Source organism: Exophiala oligosperma (assembly GCF_000835515.1).
Source record: "Exophiala oligosperma strain CBS 72588 unplaced genomic scaffold supercont1.12, whole genome shotgun sequence".
Classification (NCBI taxonomy): Eukaryota; Fungi; Ascomycota; class Eurotiomycetes; order Chaetothyriales; family Herpotrichiellaceae; genus Exophiala; species Exophiala oligosperma.
This window is the reverse complement of record NW_015622829.1, coordinates 377,472-393,781: the sequence shown is the minus strand read 5'-3', so window position 1 is coordinate 393,781 and position 16,310 is coordinate 377,472. Positions and strand designations below refer to the sequence as shown.

The 16,310-nt window shown below is 51.6% G+C and overlaps 3 protein-coding genes across 3 annotated transcripts; 1 reads left to right on the top strand and 2 right to left on the bottom strand.

The window, feature by feature from the left end:
• Positions 1–7,592: 7,592 nt before the first annotated feature.
• PV06_10291 (uncharacterized protein) lies at positions 7,593–10,518 on the bottom strand (the record flags this gene model as incomplete). The annotated part of the gene is made up of 9 exons (XM_016411826.1): positions 7,593–7,801; positions 7,878–8,016; positions 8,075–8,537; positions 8,598–8,941; positions 9,003–9,426; positions 9,479–9,715; positions 9,765–9,873; positions 9,924–10,397; positions 10,452–10,518. 9 exons carry the CDS (start codon positions 10,516–10,518, stop codon positions 7,593–7,595), a joined length of 2,466 nt encoding a protein of 821 aa, XP_016257867.1.
• Positions 10,519–12,907: 2,389 nt separating this feature from the next.
• On the top strand, positions 12,908–14,838 carry PV06_10290 (uncharacterized protein; the record flags this gene model as incomplete). The annotated part of the gene is made up of 4 exons (XM_016411825.1): positions 12,908–13,424; positions 13,484–13,597; positions 13,664–13,925; positions 13,998–14,838. 4 exons carry the CDS (start codon positions 12,908–12,910, stop codon positions 14,836–14,838), a joined length of 1,734 nt encoding a protein of 577 aa, XP_016257866.1.
• PV06_10289 (uncharacterized protein) lies at positions 14,461–16,273 on the bottom strand. The gene has a single exon (XM_016411824.1). The coding sequence runs from the start codon at positions 16,107–16,109 to the stop codon at positions 15,189–15,191; it is 921 nt and encodes a 306-aa protein (XP_016257865.1). The 5' UTR covers positions 16,110–16,273; the 3' UTR covers positions 14,461–15,188.
• Positions 16,274–16,310: the final 37 nt, after the last annotated feature.

Genomic DNA, 16,310 nt, shown 5'->3' with positions numbered 1-16,310 from the left:
AGATTGGAACGGAAAAGAGCAGGGTTGTCAAGCCAAAGTCTGTGTGGCCGTGCATACGAAGGCCCTTGGACGCCTCTTGTGTCTCTTTCTGCACAGGTCGGAACAGAGCGTGGCGAAAGTAGCCTTCTCCTGTCGGGCTCCCGTGGGATTGCACATTGTCCCACAAGTAATCGTCGGGAAGCTCGAGAACGCGGGAGAAAAGGGTGAGCAACCGGCGGTTGACCGATTTGGTAAGATAGTTGCAAAACTCCTCAATCTCGTCCATGAATGGGTGCAGGCACCGTGGGACTCGATCGATGTCTTCCCATTCACGTGGGTACCAGTTGAACTGCTCAATGCCATCCGGAGGACCGCGGTGGCGCTGCGGCGGCGGGGGAAAAAGACTGGTCAGTAAAAGGACTGGGATGCTTGGCTTTGGTCTGAACCAAACTCACCTTGAATCCAAACGGATGTTTGTAACCAGACCACTTGCCAGTGTCTGGATCGAAAAGTAGGCGCTGTCTGTCCTCTTCGCTAATGTTGTGGTATAGAAACTGAGCAAGAGCAAATTGACGGTGTAGCTGTTTTCGAGGATCGACTTGTCAGTGCCCCCCATAGTCTCTGCTCAAATGTTGAATTTAGCCCTAACCTGTTCTAAAGAGACACCATAGTTCTCGAGAAAGAGAAAGCCGTCTTCACGGATGGCCCGCTTGACTTGATTCACCAGGTTGTCCACAACGGCAGGGTCAACTGAGTCGAGCAAAGAAAGATCAATCGACGTGAGCTCAGCAAAATTGTGTTTCTCCTCAGTGACTGGAGGGGGTATCCATTCTGGAACAAATGGTTTGCCTGGGAGATCCGCAGCAGGTGGGTTGAAGGGGGCTGTAGGTGCCATGCTTTGGCGATGTAGAGAGATATGTAGTTGCGTATTGGTGTCGTGCGTCTTGGTGCTCACACATGACCGTATTATATACCTCTATCTAGCACACGTGGAGTACCAAGCTGTGGGTGAGAGTGGAATTGTCGATTGAGCTCCTCAGTCAGGAAGAGAGGTGCCGAAGCATACCAGAGGTGGGTGTTCTGACAGGCCATCTTTGGCCCCTGGGGAATGCATAGAGCCATGCTGAGAAGGGACCTGCTCGGATCTTGACCAGTGGTTTCCCTCTAGGTCGGAATGGAGTACTACTACTCCTCCTCTTCTTGAAACTGCTCCTCAACTCCGACCGCGTGCTGAGATGGGTGGGGCATATCTCTATCTCAAAAAGTATGTGAAGAAAAGGTAAAGTGGGACTAGCGGGAGGAGCTCCTCTCATCCACCACGAGAGGAGCTCCTCCCGCGTCGTTGCTCATCGGGAATTGTTGTTCAGCGGGGGTACAGTGGACGTTGGTTTTGATGGGAGCGTTAAAGGGCACAAGAACAGTCGGCTACAAAACATGAGCACTTGCTTAGTCCGATAACAGACTCGCACTGCTTTCGCACCAACCGTCAACCCATATTCCTCCATATTGTTTCATCCACAACTCTTGCTACCTACAACACATTTTCAACCCACGAACTATCGCACCTGCGACCGCCGGCCTACCATGTCACGACAACTGATATCCAGCGAGAAGTTCCCTCCTAAGCCGCATAATTGTAAGGTCTCTCCCCCTTATGTGTAAAGATTTTCGGTTTTCCTCTCATACATTTTCTCAAGGTCCCGCTGTCAAGGTTCCTGGCCTGGTATTTTGTGCAGGTCAAACAGCTATAGGAGAGATCAAACAGGCAACGGTGAGCTCGCCCTTGTTTGGATTGGCAAACTCATGTTATTTTGAAATACTGATCAGTCCTGTACTACCAGAGAACGGCGCTCCAGAACTTGAAGGAAGTTCTTGAGCTATCGGGATCTTCCCTTGAAAAAGTTGTCAAGTACAATGTCTACCTGGCCGACATGAAGGATTTTGCGGCAATGAACGAGGCATATATCGAGTTTTTGCCTCAGCCAATGCCATCACGATCATGCCTCCAGGCAGTTCCTCCCGGAAATGGCACAGTGATTGAGATTGAGTGCATTGCACAAGCATAAAAGAGTCCAATTGGACGAATACCATTTGTCACTCAATTCCTGGTTCTATTGTGACTTCGGAGTGCCTTTCCTTTCACTAGAAGGAAGTCCCATGGGTCTTCCATTCATTCTGCAGGAGCTTTTTGATGATATTTGGGGCGAAGGGATATAAATCCGCACGATAGATAGAACTATAGGGCTGCCAGTCGGATAGAATAATGGTAGTCTTCTATTTCATAGACGCTCTGTCATCAATCAGGAAGTATTCCGAACCGAGACTTATATTTTTAAATTGAAAGACCCAAATCACGTAATGATGCCACAAGTAGACATAGAATGTCAGGATTGTGTTCGCCTGAGAAGTTCTTTACATACTTACGGTAAGTCATAAGGCATCGCGACAGAAAAGTGCTGAAATTGGGTCCGGACACGGCTTTCTAAAGTAACACTAGTTTGGCCATTTTAGTAGAGAAGCTCCCTTCACATTCCGCAAAAACCCCTTTGCAATCATGACCGAGCGATCCTAAGCTCAGCCATGTACCAATTTTGGATCGCTTTTGTGTCCCCCGTCATGGCGACCATGTCATACCTCTTTTTAGCCTCCTTTGCGAGCGCGCCGTCATTCACCATTCGACCAACCCACTTGCCATGTGCGCGGCCTGCTGCGATAATTTTATCAATGGCGTCGTTGAACTCTGCCTCGTCACCTCGCGCAGGTACATACCCGAGGACGGCTTGCGCGAGGTCGTTGGGGCCGACAAAGACCAAATCCACACCATGCACGGCTGCAATGTCGTCGACGTTCTCGACGCCGGAGCGTGTCTCGATCTGAACCATGGTCAAGATGGTCTCGTTGGCGGATTTCATGTACTCGGGGGTGCTGAGGCCGTGGGCGATGGCAGGGAACGCGGACCCCTGACCGCGCACGCCCTGGGGAGGGAACTTGCAAGATGCTACCACCTGTCGGGCCTCTTCAGCGGTGTTGATCTGGGGCACCATGATTCCGTGCGCACCAGTGTCGAGAGCACGTTTGATGATGTCGTGGGCCGGACCGCGAATGCGAATGATGGGCGACACTCCCAGAGCCGAGATGGCCGCCACCGCGTTGTGCATTGCATCGTCTCCAATATTGCCATGCTCGCAATCGATAATGATACCGTCGACTCCGGTCAGGGCGACTATCTGAGCCATGCGCACAGACGGCAGAGCCATGAAGGTCAAGAGAGGGTATTCTCCATTCTTGAGTTTGTTTAGAATCCTCAGCCGAGGATTCTGAATCTTGGTCGCATGGGCGGTGGTATAGTTGATCGAGTCCTTTGCCATGTTGTGGTGGTCGTAGGTGCTCGATATGCCTTGATCCCAAATGTGTGAACCCGACGAAATCCTTCTAAGGAGACGATCGAAAGCAGTGATTTAGCTTTTATAAAATAAAAATGTGCTTCATGAAATCGCGACAATGCATCCTGAGTCGACTTTGTAATCCAATCGGTCTTCTCCTTTGGCGAGGAGTGCTGGCACCGCTAAGGTCAGGATCTAGGCGAAAGCGGAGTCGCATTTTTCCTCGCCGGAGGAGCTCCCTCCAAGCCATCGGGAGGGAGCAACGCGTTCAACGGGGTCACTAATCATGAGTCACTACAGAATTGCTGTCGTGAGAGAGCGAGGAGCGCCACAGACTTGACGGCGATTGATAAGACGATATTTCGAAACATGAGCGACGTGACACAGAGAGAGAGAGCAGGTGAACAGAAAGATTTCAGTGCAGATACGTGCAAGGACGATGATATCTCGACCTCTTGATGATTGCAACTTTAGCCGCAGATCCACTAGGCTGGAGCCCCTCCGACCCCCCCACACAAACTGAGGCTTTCCCCATCTGTGCAGCCGAATTTCAGTCATTGATAAGAGCTGGTTGAGCTCCTCCGCCAGGACATATGGCTTCATCTATAAGAGATACTTGCTTCTCTCGATGCTATGGAGCCGTTTAATCAGTTGCTCAGCTGTATTCTGCCCCATCGCTGCATGCAGCACCACCTGAGCTGTGCAGAACATTCCCGCCATCAGAGCTGACGACGACCCTAAACCGTTGTTGCACCTCCAGCTACCAAGAAGGCCCGTTCCTTCAGCGTGGCCTACTGCAGTCTCAACAGAGGCATCGCAGTGCCTCGCTGGCTGTGACTGTGAATATGGCGCCCACGCCAACTACCGGAACCATTCCTGAGACTACTGCGGGACATGCTATGGAACCCGAGAAAGGGACGACCGCGGGTGTCACTGACGCTGCATCCTGCCGGGAGGGGCAACTCGAGCTTCAGGCCATGGCTGTCAGACCGAGACCAGTCACTCTCCAGAGTGTCAACGATGATGAATTCAGACTCCTCAGTCAGAAACTCGTCCGCAAAATCGACCTGTTTATCCTCCCGACAATTGGTATCTTGTACATTTTGAACTATATCGACCGCCAGAACCTGGCAGCGGCCAAGCTACAAGGGATCACCGAAGACCTAAACATGACCACAGAACAGTTTGCCACTTCAATTTCAATTCTGTTCGTGGGGTACTTGCCGTTCCAGATTCCCAGCAACCTCCTCATCACGAAGATCTCCCGGCCTGGGATGTACATTTGCGGTGCCGTGGTTGTTTGGGGTGGTATTTCCGCTGCCACAGCGTCTGTCAAAACCTATGGCCAACTCCTCGCAGTGCGCATCATTCTTGGTGTGGTCGAGGCGATATTTTTTCCCGGAGCAATATACTTCCTCTCGGCTTGGTACACCAAGACAGAGCTCGGGAAGCGCATTGCTGGCCTGTACATTGCGCAGCAGGTTGGGAATGCGTTTGGCGGTTTGTTTGCGGCCGGGATCGGTAAGCTGGATGGGACCCACGGCATTGCTGGTTGGAGATGGCTGTTCATCATCGAAGGAAGCGCCACGGTCGGCATTGGGATCATCTGCGCCTGTCTCATGCCGGAGTTCCCACACAACAGTCGCATACTATCACAGGTGGAGCGTGACCTGGCAGTGTGGCGAATTGAGTCCGAAGCAGGGGCGGCAGAGGGTACGGAAAGGGAGAGTGTAAGAAGAGGCTTCGCGAATGCCTTGTCGGACCCCAAGCTGCTGCTCTTGATCCTTTGCAACCTGCTTTCACAAGCCCAGGGCTCGATCGCCAACTATTTTCCGACCCTCGTCGACTCCCTTGGCTATGGATCGACGGATAGCTTGCTTCTGACAGCACCGCCCTACGTTCTGGCCGGGATCGTCTACTACGGTATCACGTATTGGTCGGATCGCAAGAACACGGTCTACCCCATCATCTTGTACTGCATTTCGATCGCCATATGCATGTACATCATACCCATGGCCACCACCAATGTCGGTGCGCGCTACTTTTCGATGATGATTTTGCCCTTCTCCTCAGTGGGACCGCAGATACTCCTCTACAAGACCATCAACCTCCATCTCGCGCGACCAATCTCAAAACGGGCGGCGGCTTCTGCTCTGGTCAACGCCATTGGAGGCACTTCAAACATCTGGGCTTCGTATCTGTATTATTCGGCTCCGCACTTTTACGCCGCCTTTGGAACATTGATGGGCTGTGCGTTCCTCTTTGCAGCCACTCTCACCTTCTATCGCTTCCTGATTTTGCGTGAGAACAAACGCCTCGACTCGGGCAATCCACTGCAGATCGCAAAGGCCATGAAGGGTGGTGTGACACAGGAAATGGTGGATCTCGGCTGGCGTTATGAGATGTACTGATTGTTGGTGGCAAGATTTTCGCGCGCAGATTGATGGGATCCGAGATAGGGAACGAGGGGGAGCCCATGAACTGTGCCAGAGGCCGGTATCAGGGGTCCCAAAATCAATGACAGTAAACATATACACCGGCAAGGGTGGAACGGTCGGCACCACAAACTCCTTTCCACACCTTTGATGCAATCCACGAATGTCTTGATCAATTGATTTATGCTACTCATGTACTCGTCTGGTGCCTTCCTCTGAGACAGTATGTCCTAAGCAACCATGCCCATAACAGCTCAAGGCCCGACAAAAATCCCTCCTATCATACCTCGTGTGTCGCACAGGACTCTTGTCCTGAAGCCTCAAGGCGAAAGCCCGCATCTGTCTTGTATGTGTCCCTTGGTAAGAATGCACATACTGTACGTATACTGGCCCATCAACAGGAGGGCCTATAATTGCGCATCGCTCGTCAATATGAAGTCCGGTAGGGCCGGTCTGTGACAGCAACTTTGCTCAGGGTGGTTTGGGCCACCACGCGAGTCTCGCCTGGAGAGTTCCTCTTGTTTAGCCATACCGCGACCAAGGTCCCACAGCTTCCGCAAAAGTGACGGACGTCTTTAGTTCCATTGGTCAAGTAAGGTACCGGTGCGAGTATGACTGTTGCTGCAAACAACAGCCTAGCTGATTTTCTAAGCAGAAAAAGTTGGCTTAGGTATAAAGCGGGCGCTCCCGAGTCACACATCATGGCAGACGTACCTGGTTCTTCGACCCGAGGAATACTCGATTCTTGTAACCTCTCGAGATCCACAGGCAGGACATTCAATGGGAGCAGGGCCATCCCGTAGCTGGTTTAGAGGAACGAGCGAGCGAAAAGTGTCACCGCCAGAGCCGGTATGCCCGCGGGATTGCATGGACGTATAAACTTGCTGAGATTGATAACTTGGCGGTAGGACCTGATCTTGTTGATCTGAGTACACAGCACGTTATTTATACTCCTGTTGTTGGATGCAAGGATGTACTGACTGCTCAAAGACTCGAATCCTTCAACCTCATTGTCCTTGCACGAGTTCCAATTGCTATCCCCTCGATCCATTGTTTTGGAACTATAATGATAGTTCCGGAGTGATCCAAAGTCAAGGTGAATAGACTGTGAAGAGTACCAGTATCTCGAAGATATATGAACAATAGGTCGCTCCTTGGAAAAAAATGAAATTTCCGGGGCCTTCACGAGCTGGAAAATCCGCGGTTTATAACTGCTTGAAAGTGAGTAGGACCGAGCTGCATGGACGTCTCGACTGGATAATCTGTCCCCACCTTGTGTGTCGCAGGGCAATCTGATTCGATACGTCGTCTATCCGAACCCTCATCAGGGATAGCACTGTAGGCTTGAGCCAGGTGCTCACCGGCCATGGTCAAAGCCTCTACAAGGGAACTCAGTTGTTGCCTTGGATTTCATTTGTACCTCAGCCGATTACCCGCAATCGTCCCAGGTGTCCTGGATGGCCCTTGTTTGAAAGTGTCCTGGTGGTACTGTTCGAGAAGGTCAAGACCGGGAACAACTATCCTTCCTGTTCACGGACTAGAGAAATACAAGCGGTGTAGTAATAGCATCTCAACCCATGGGAAGATTGCACCTGAACTTAGGTCTCTCTGCTGGTACTAGGAGGTTTGTTCTGCTTCTCAGACTTCGACACGAGGTTCTAAAATCCGTATTGTCGCTACTATCTCACATGAGGCTACCATGCTGATGCGCAGCAAGTCTCAACCTCACAACCACAAAGGCGACTTCTTACTGTCACTACTGTGCCATAGGCTCTTCATACCTTTGCGTTTGACTTCAACTCTTAACAAGCCCTTGGTGTAAACCACTCATCTTTCTCCATTCCCTCACAATGTTGTCCCTGTCGATGGCAGAGCAAGATTGAAGCTCGCCTCTTCCTTGTAGCGCCCGACCGAGAGCAATCCGGCTTTCGAGATTCTCACCAAAAGTCTTATGAATCTCCTGAGACAAGCCCTGTAGAATGTAGCCCGGAAGACCAAATATGCCTGGCGTTGGTCAGAAAACATAGACAACTGGAAACTTAACAATTCCCAAGCATTGCAGAACATAAGAAGGACTTACCTGCTCCAGGTTTCAAGACCAATCCTCCGACCCCCCTGCCTATGCCAGATACTAGACCGCCTATGTTATTCTTCCTGTATCCTTGAAATGGATGCGTTGCCACTCCTGTTATACCGTCGTAGAAGCCGAAAGCCAATTCCTGTCTACCGTGTCAACGTTCGTGAGACTAAAGACTATGGTCAGGATCAGTGGCTGACCTTGATACCAACTGTAACCCCAGTCACTATTCCAGATACTTTCGTCCTCGGTCGTTCGCTTCTGTCTCCATACGCGATTGGAATACTTTGGAACCCCTTTGCAATACCAAGACAGAAATTCATGGGGGTTGACGCGATAGCCTTACTCAAGGACCCTGCACTTTTCAGTATCTCAGATGAGCCGACAGCTTCAGCGCCCTCTATGACCTTAGCATCGGTGTAGTTGCTACATCCCGACGCATGCCGTCCAGAGGTAGAGTTGGAGTTCCTCTCATCGTGCCCAAGTTCCTTCACGCCTTTGTTTTCGGTCGGAGCTCTCCGGGGTGAGGCTGCTTTGACGATGTTCTTGGACAGGTTGTAGCTCTCCTCAACAATGTCTTGGAACGATCCAAGGAAAGCTAGTGCCCCTCCCGACAATGGGTCGATTGGCCTATCTTCCATTTCATACTCACAGTGTCTCAATCTAAGCCAAGGCTGCGTCAGTTTCGTAGAGTGGAAGGTAGGCGCGACATCTCCGACATACATCCTCAATTGGCTGTACCGTAAGCATCCACTTTCCACCAAGGCCGCGGCAGCTAGGGCGCTAATCTGAACTTCGGAGTGTTTTATCTTCCACACGGCGATGCGGTCTCGAATAAGGTGACATCTCGATGCGTCGAGGTTCATAAAACGGTGTAGTACTGCCGCACCATTATCACAGCCATTCTCGGTCTGAACGGTGGCACCAATTTCTGCGGCCTTCCGTATAATGACGGCCTCCAGGGCTTCTTGGATCTGACTGGCAAGCTTCTCAGCTGTGAGATGAAGAAACGGTATTGGCCGTGGACCGCAACCGGCAGTGTAGACCACTTTACCCCAGAAATATTGCTGCAAGAACGAATTAGCTGAACTTTATCATGTCATGTGTCTTGCTCGAAAGCAAACTCACGTCGCCGAAGAACGGGACCACGACACTTGGCTTCCCAGCGCGCAAGCTGGCCGCGGTTGTGCCAGCACCCCCGTGATGCACTACCGCAGAAACACGCTCAAAGAGCCAGCTGTGCGGCACATCGCCTACATAGAAGACGTTTTTAGTGGAGGACTGGCCCTCGCCCAGTCCGAGCCAGCCTTTGGAAATCAAGGCTCTCACACCAGTGAGCTTCACGGCCCCGAGGACAAGCTCTGTCAAAATTTCCGGGTTGTCAACAACAATAGAGCCGAAGCCGATGTAAATCGGAGGCTTTCCAGCTGCGAGGAATTCGCAGAGACTTGTTGGTGGGTTGAACGAAGTGTTTTCATTATCTTGAAGGAAATAGCCTGCCACTGAGATGTGTTCTCCCCAGTCACTCGGCTTTGGTAATAAGGAGGAAGACCTCATATCGGTGTCAGAGCGTTCAGGGTTGCAACCATCGGGCATGGGCTCACCAGCAATAAGTGTGAGGTATCTTTAACTTTGTCACTATACTTGGAGCTCGTGCAAGGTTGACCGGTTCCAAATGAAGCACATTCTGTCGAAACCGATTGAGACCCTCCCCTAGTCCCAACCATATCAGCCGCTCTACAATATAATACGATAAGCGGTTTATGGACATGTTGTTCATCCGTTCATTGCTGATTCTGGTGAGTGGATGAGGAAAAGCACCGCTGGGGCTGTAGGGCATTCTTGACATGTTCAGCTCGAGTTCGTCGTACCTGATGGAGTGAAACTCACGTGAACATCAAATGCAGTGGGATCCCGAGTTTCTCAGCACAATGAATGTGCGCGAAACTTGGCGGATTGGCGATTATGATGTCTGCGACAAATGGGACACCATCAGGCCCTGGAGAGTCAGTGTATTACTGCTCGGCACAGAGGGCAACGTATCCTGACCATTCTCGAAGCATGATTTCCAAATCATTTTCCACATCTTGTACAAAGCCTCACGGTGGTGCTTGATCTCTCCAGCACGTAGAGCTTTGTAACTCGGCAACAATCCGGGACTACGAACCATGAAGCTCATGAGTTGCTCAGGGTTACCTCCAATATCGAAGAAAAGTAGCCCGTTCCCTTCAACAAGATTCTGAAAGACACCATGAGTCGCGAGTCGAACTCGATGTCCGTAGTAGCGTTTCAGGTGTATCCCGTAGGCAATGAAAGGTTGAATATCACCTCGCGAGCCAATAAGTTGTATCACCACATTCAAAGGTGGAGGAGGAATTTCTGAATGGCGAGGAGGAGCACTGGCCTCAGCTACATCAGAAAATGGTGAACTCTCCGATCCCTTGCTACGACTGGGCAAGAATAATCTGAACAGCCTATCGATCTCATCGCCTGCGTATGCATCGAGGTCAAGTCTGCCTGTCTCTAGACGTCTGTCAGCTCATGAATCGATACTCTGCGTTCAATGCGGCTTCTCACCGTCAAAGGGTGGTAGGGATTCATAGGAGACTTCTCGCGTCAGCTTTCCACTGCCCGTGACTTCCATATGCGCCCGTAGGAGGTTTAAAGAGCGGCTTGCATAGCCCCAACATGGAGAGTCGACATGCGTTTTAATAGTCTTAGCCTGGGCAAGTATCAGGATCTCAAGTCAACGGCCTCAGTCCTGATCGGGTCAGGTAGTAAGGGGAAAGGCCAGTTGCCTGACGACAAGGCTAGGACTATTTTGGACAATATTAGACGAAGCGGCCAGTCGGAGGAAGATATTTGGTGGGCCAAGTGGATTTCTTCGAATCGAGGCTATGTATCTCCACCGCCAAAATCTTCCCGGCTGCCTATTCTCCTCACGATTAAAGAGGTCCTGACTTTGGACCCCCGTGAGATATTTCCTGCCACCATTGCGTCTTCGACGTGGCATCGTTGCTAGCATGGGACAGATCAGAAGAGGCTCGTCTCGATCTCGTCTTGGATGTGTCACCTGCAGGTAAGCAGCTCGGATGGTGTCGCACCATCCTTAATCGCCGGCATCCCTCGTGCTCCGTACTCATCTGCTTATGCTTGATAGAATACGGCGAGTCAAATGTGATGAAATCAAACCGGCCTGCCGGCAATGCACCCTGACAGGACGCAAGTGTGATGGCTATGTGACGCCCAGCTCACGGCGTCCAATCGCCAAGTGGACAGCCCCCGCCACAGCCCTGAGTATCGCGATGTTATCCTACAGAGACCATGCGAAACGAAGCCTTGAAATCCACTGTCTCGATGCTTTTCGTCACAAGATGGTTGCTTCTGTTTCTGATGATACGTCTCGACGCCTCGAACGTTTGATCCTACAGTGCCTCCATCAGGAATCTTGCGTGCGGCATGCTGCGGTTGCTTTCACTGCGCTTCAGCTCCAGAATATGTCCCAGTGGCCAGGGCGCTCTGCTGCCACAACGTTTTCTCTCGAGTCCTATGGAAAGTTCATCCGAGCTCTACAGATGATGTTACTTCGACCAGACAAATTGGCGATTGAAATAGCTTTGGTTTGCTCCCTTCTCGGTATTTGCTATGAGCTCATGCAGGGTGACTACGGCGGGGCACGACTGCATTTGGAGAGCAGCTTGCGAGTTTGTTCTTCCTGTGAAGGTGAGAGCCTAAGCATAGGAGCCTGCGCCATCTACTGATTCGTCTTCTCTGGTTTAGTGGACACCAACATTACGGACACTTTTATGCGTCTTGATGTCCAAGGATCAACTTTCGTCGAAGGCTGGGTGCCGCGACTCAACCTTGGTTTCCCATCCGAAGAAGTTGGTTTTGACTCACTTCAAACCGCCCAACGTCACCTTTATTCACACCTGAGCAAACTCTGGGCATTTTTAAGAGCACCCACCACCCAGGGGTTCTGCTATTTAGACCCAGAAGAGAGACCTTCATTCGTAACAGTTCAGACGCGGCTGCTGAAAGACGAGTCCCACCGGTGGAAGCAATTGTTTTATTCATTGCTCGATAGCGTTGGCTACCGAAATATGGAATGTCAAATTAAGTCGAGATTGCTCCTAATTCATCATAGAACGGCTGAGATTCTCTTACAAACTGCCCTTTGTCCAAATCAACTCTGCTACGACGAATACGACGACCCTTTCAGATCCATTGTCACTATGTCTAGGTCAGTGTTACGCGGCCACCTAGCAAACGCGGACGGCCCGCTGTTTTCTCTGGGACTTGGGATAATACAACCACTCTTTTTCACCGCCACACGATGCCGAGAGCGATCAATCCGGGCTGAAGCGATAGAACTACTGTCTGAAGCTAAAGGTACAGAAGGTGTATGGAACGGTGCTGCCATGGCCAAAATAGCACTTACAGTCAAAGAGCTCGAAGAGAGTGGTCTCGACGAAACTTTTCTAAAACACCACCGAGTTCCCGAGTTTAAAAGAGTGCACTCAGTGGGTACCGATATAGAACCACGCAAGCATTACTCAGAGGTATGCTGTTCGCTTCGGTCTCAGGACACAAAAGACGCTTGGGATGATCGATTCTTCCAGGTCAGTTGGTGATGCTGGAGGTTGAAAAGATTGAATGTCCGCTGGGATCTAAATTGATCACTTCTGCATTCTTGCTGCCTGGATCTTAGTTCTTTTGCCAATTTTGGCGAAACCAAGGGTGGATATTGATGGTACGGGCTCCATAATTCCAATCTGGTATGAAGTAGACGACACGGCGAATGAGACGAAGAGCCTCGAGCACATCGCTCCTCTACCTTTGGAAGTTAGTTTCGCATGACATCTCGTAGAAGCTACATTCTCGATCAAACTTGAACGGGAGTCATAAGTCTCCCAACCCCCCTGGCACTCTGCAAGCTATATCTCACCTTTCAATCGTATTTGTGTTCTGGCGGCCAGTTGAATCAGTGTAGCAACTGCCTACCACTTAGTTGTTGAGACCCTTTATCAAGAATGCATTTCGTCAAGCTGGTAGCACCGCTTGTTTTTACGGGCCTCAGTAGCGCAACCCAAGGCTTTGACACTTTTCTCGGGCCAGTCTTCGATATCCACTCCAGTACAAATGTCTTCTCACCATTTGGCGGCGACGACATCACCCGCGAGCTCTCTACATACTGCGAGAACATCACAAACACGTCGCTGATGATCGCCGCTCGAGTCACGTCGATCTACGCCGACGAGCCATTATTCTCCTTCTATTATTCGACGGATCAAAACAAGAATGTCGACGAAGGTACAGTTTTCCGCATCGGCAGTGTCTCTAAACTTTTCACCATATACACACTCTTGATCTCTGAAAGCTATGACATCTTTTCGCGATGGATTGGAGACTTTATACCCGAATTGGTAGCTCCCACGGAGGCAGCACCAATCCTCAACACTACCAACAGTTTCGAACGACTTACCGCCAACTGGTCGGAGATCACTATTGGTGCTTTGGGTTCACACATGGCCGGCATCGCAAGGGATTGTAAGCCTTCTTTCCAGGATATCTCATTTTTTCCCCCTTGGGTGCTGATATTGCCGTAGACAATCTAGGGGATCTGGCAAATCTCCCGCATACGCCTGGCCTTCCTAACCTTACGCACTCCGTCTTCCCAGGCTGCACCGACGAGAACAGTGCACCAACTTGCTCTCGCTCAGGTTAGATTCTGATTCCACTTCGACAGATTGTCGGGTAGCAAAGTTATACTAATGGGTATGAAACAGACTTCCTCGCGGCAATACAAAAGCGTGACGCAGTCTTTGAGGCTTTCCAAACCCCGGCATACTCAAATAATGCCTTCCGACTTCTAGGATATGTCGTGGAGAAAATCACCAACAAGAACTATTCTGCCTCGCTGCGCAGTCTGGTACTGGAACCGCTGGGCTTGAACTACACATATGCAAGTAAGCCACAGGATATTCTCGGCGCCATTTTGACAAATGCAACCGACTCTGGCTGGTCAGACGACATTGGCGATGAGACACCGTAAGTGTTTGGAAGGTTTCTCCTTTTTTTTGCCCAACCAGACTTTGAGTGCTTGTCCTGACGGTAAGACAGCTCTGGTGGCCTCTACTCGACAGTCAAGGACCTGTGCTCCCTCGGGGAAGCGATCCTGAGCAGCCGTCGGCTCTCACGCCTGGACACGAGGCGCTGGCTGAAACCTTCGGCGCACACATCGTCCCTGTTTCTTTCCATCGGCATGCCTTGGGAGATCTACCGCACCAACATATCGGGCCGGGTTGTAGATCTCTACTGTAAATCCGGCAGCATTGGAACTTACAATTCCTGGTTGATCTTGGTCCCGGATTATGGCATCGTCATCTCGGAATTGGTCGCTTCGTCCGGAGATCTTCAGCTGCCGCCTCGTTTGGCCGATATTGTAACGACAAGGACTCTGCAAGTCATCGCTGACCGGCAAGCGCGAATGCAGCGACTTGTGGGGTGGTATCACAGGCGCAGCGCCGCCACCACCAGCGTCGAGTCTGACAGCCTTCAACTGGTCGTTCCATCAGAAGGGCCAGGCCTCGAGGTTCGAAGATGGTTCAGCAACGGGGTTGATTTTCTGCAGGTGGCGGACGACTACTCACGTTCTACCGGCAGCGGGAGTCTCCTATCTGTACGGCTTTACCCGGCCATTCTCTCAGAGGATGGCAGGGAGCTGAGGCTACGAGCGGTGTTCTTGACGGATCACAGTCCAAAGTCCGGTCTCACAGTCGCTCAAATGGGTGGTGTCCCCCAGCTCTTTGGACAAGCTACCGAAGCGTGGGACAACGTCGACCAGTTGACTTATGGTGGGCAAGCTCTCGATGAATTCATTTTCCAGGTCGACTCAATCGTTGACGCCGTCACCGTGAGAATCCCCGGCTTAAGAGTGACGATGACGAAAGACGTGAGCTAGCGATTCTTCCATGCTCGTCACGCCCAGCGACGGAAGAAGCTAAAGATAAGCCGGAGGACGGCGCTTTACACGTAACTGAGGCGTAGGAGGGAGGTTGAGCAGAGCGTTGTGAAGGAGGGCTAAAGAGCTCTCATGATATTTCTGTCAAGGCTGGAAAAGCCTATACGATAGAGCCTTGGTTTTTCTGAGGTTGACGGAATGATGCCGGTCAAGCACATTCGGAAAGGAGATGCTTACTTGTCTATGGAGTAGACTGCAGTTTCTTGACCAAACGTTTGCAGTGTGGTGTTTGAGAGGGACAGTCTCCGGTCACAAATATGTTGTTTCCGACTATTGTGACTTTCTGCTCCCTACTGCCCTCTCCTCCTACTGGCTTCCTTGGCAATCCAGTCCGCCGCCTCGTTCTTGTACTTGTCGTCCCACCTACTGAGCGGACTTCGTCCCTCGACCACGTCACCGGCACCCCACGTCATCCTGGCCTGGTCGAGGGCCTCGTCGACGTCCGTGTCCGGGCAGATGATGTAGAACTTCCCCTCGGCCATCTTCTTGACCCCGTACTCGCACACCTGACTCGCCAACCACGCGCCGCGGGGCTTCTTACTCAGCGCCTCTTCATCCGGCACAGGACCTTGGTTCCCGCTGAGTCCGGTAAACGTCCACCCGGGCACGAGCAGGTGGACCGACACTCGGGGGTTGTAGATCGACGACGACTCCGTCCGCAGGTCGTAGGCGAGTTGCTCCGCGACGGTCTTGACGGCCGACTTGGTCGCGTTGTAGGCCGGGTTCGAGGGAGGGTTGGTGATGCCCTGCTTGGAACCCGTGAGGACGACGGCCGACGGGCCCGAAGCCTTTTGGACCATGGGGAGGAACGTGGTCAGGCCGTGGACGATGCCGAAGAAGTTGACCCCAAACGTCTTGTGGAAGTAGTCGGCGTCCGACCAAGGTTGGGTCGTGCGGATGGACATGCCGGCGTTGAGCATGAGGAGGTCGATGGCCGTGAATTTCTGAGACAGGTCAGATTTCACCTTGGACCAGGCCGATGAGTCAGAGACGTCCATTTCGTAAGTGAGCGTTTGGAGTGTTTCGGAGCCTTTGGATGTGCTGCTGGTCGTTTGAAGAACCTGGGATGCCTTCTGCAAGGCACTGCCGTTGTTGTCGATCAACGCGAGGTGCATGCCCTGTCGACGACAGTGTTGGGCGAATGCGAACCCCACCCCCGAGGCAGAGCCTGTGATCAAAGCGAGAGAGCCGGGTCGGAATACGGATGCCATCGTGTTCTGTTAAAGGAGACAGGTATGCGTTGCAGCACCAGGAAACGTTGGCTTACGTATCGATCCGTGCACACGATGCCTTGAGCGAAGGAGAGGCTGATGAAATACAATAGACGAAGAATCAACAGAGGTACCTCGGGGATAGAAGGGATTGAAAGAATCACAATTCATCGGCAATTCTCCGCTCGAACTCAGACGGAG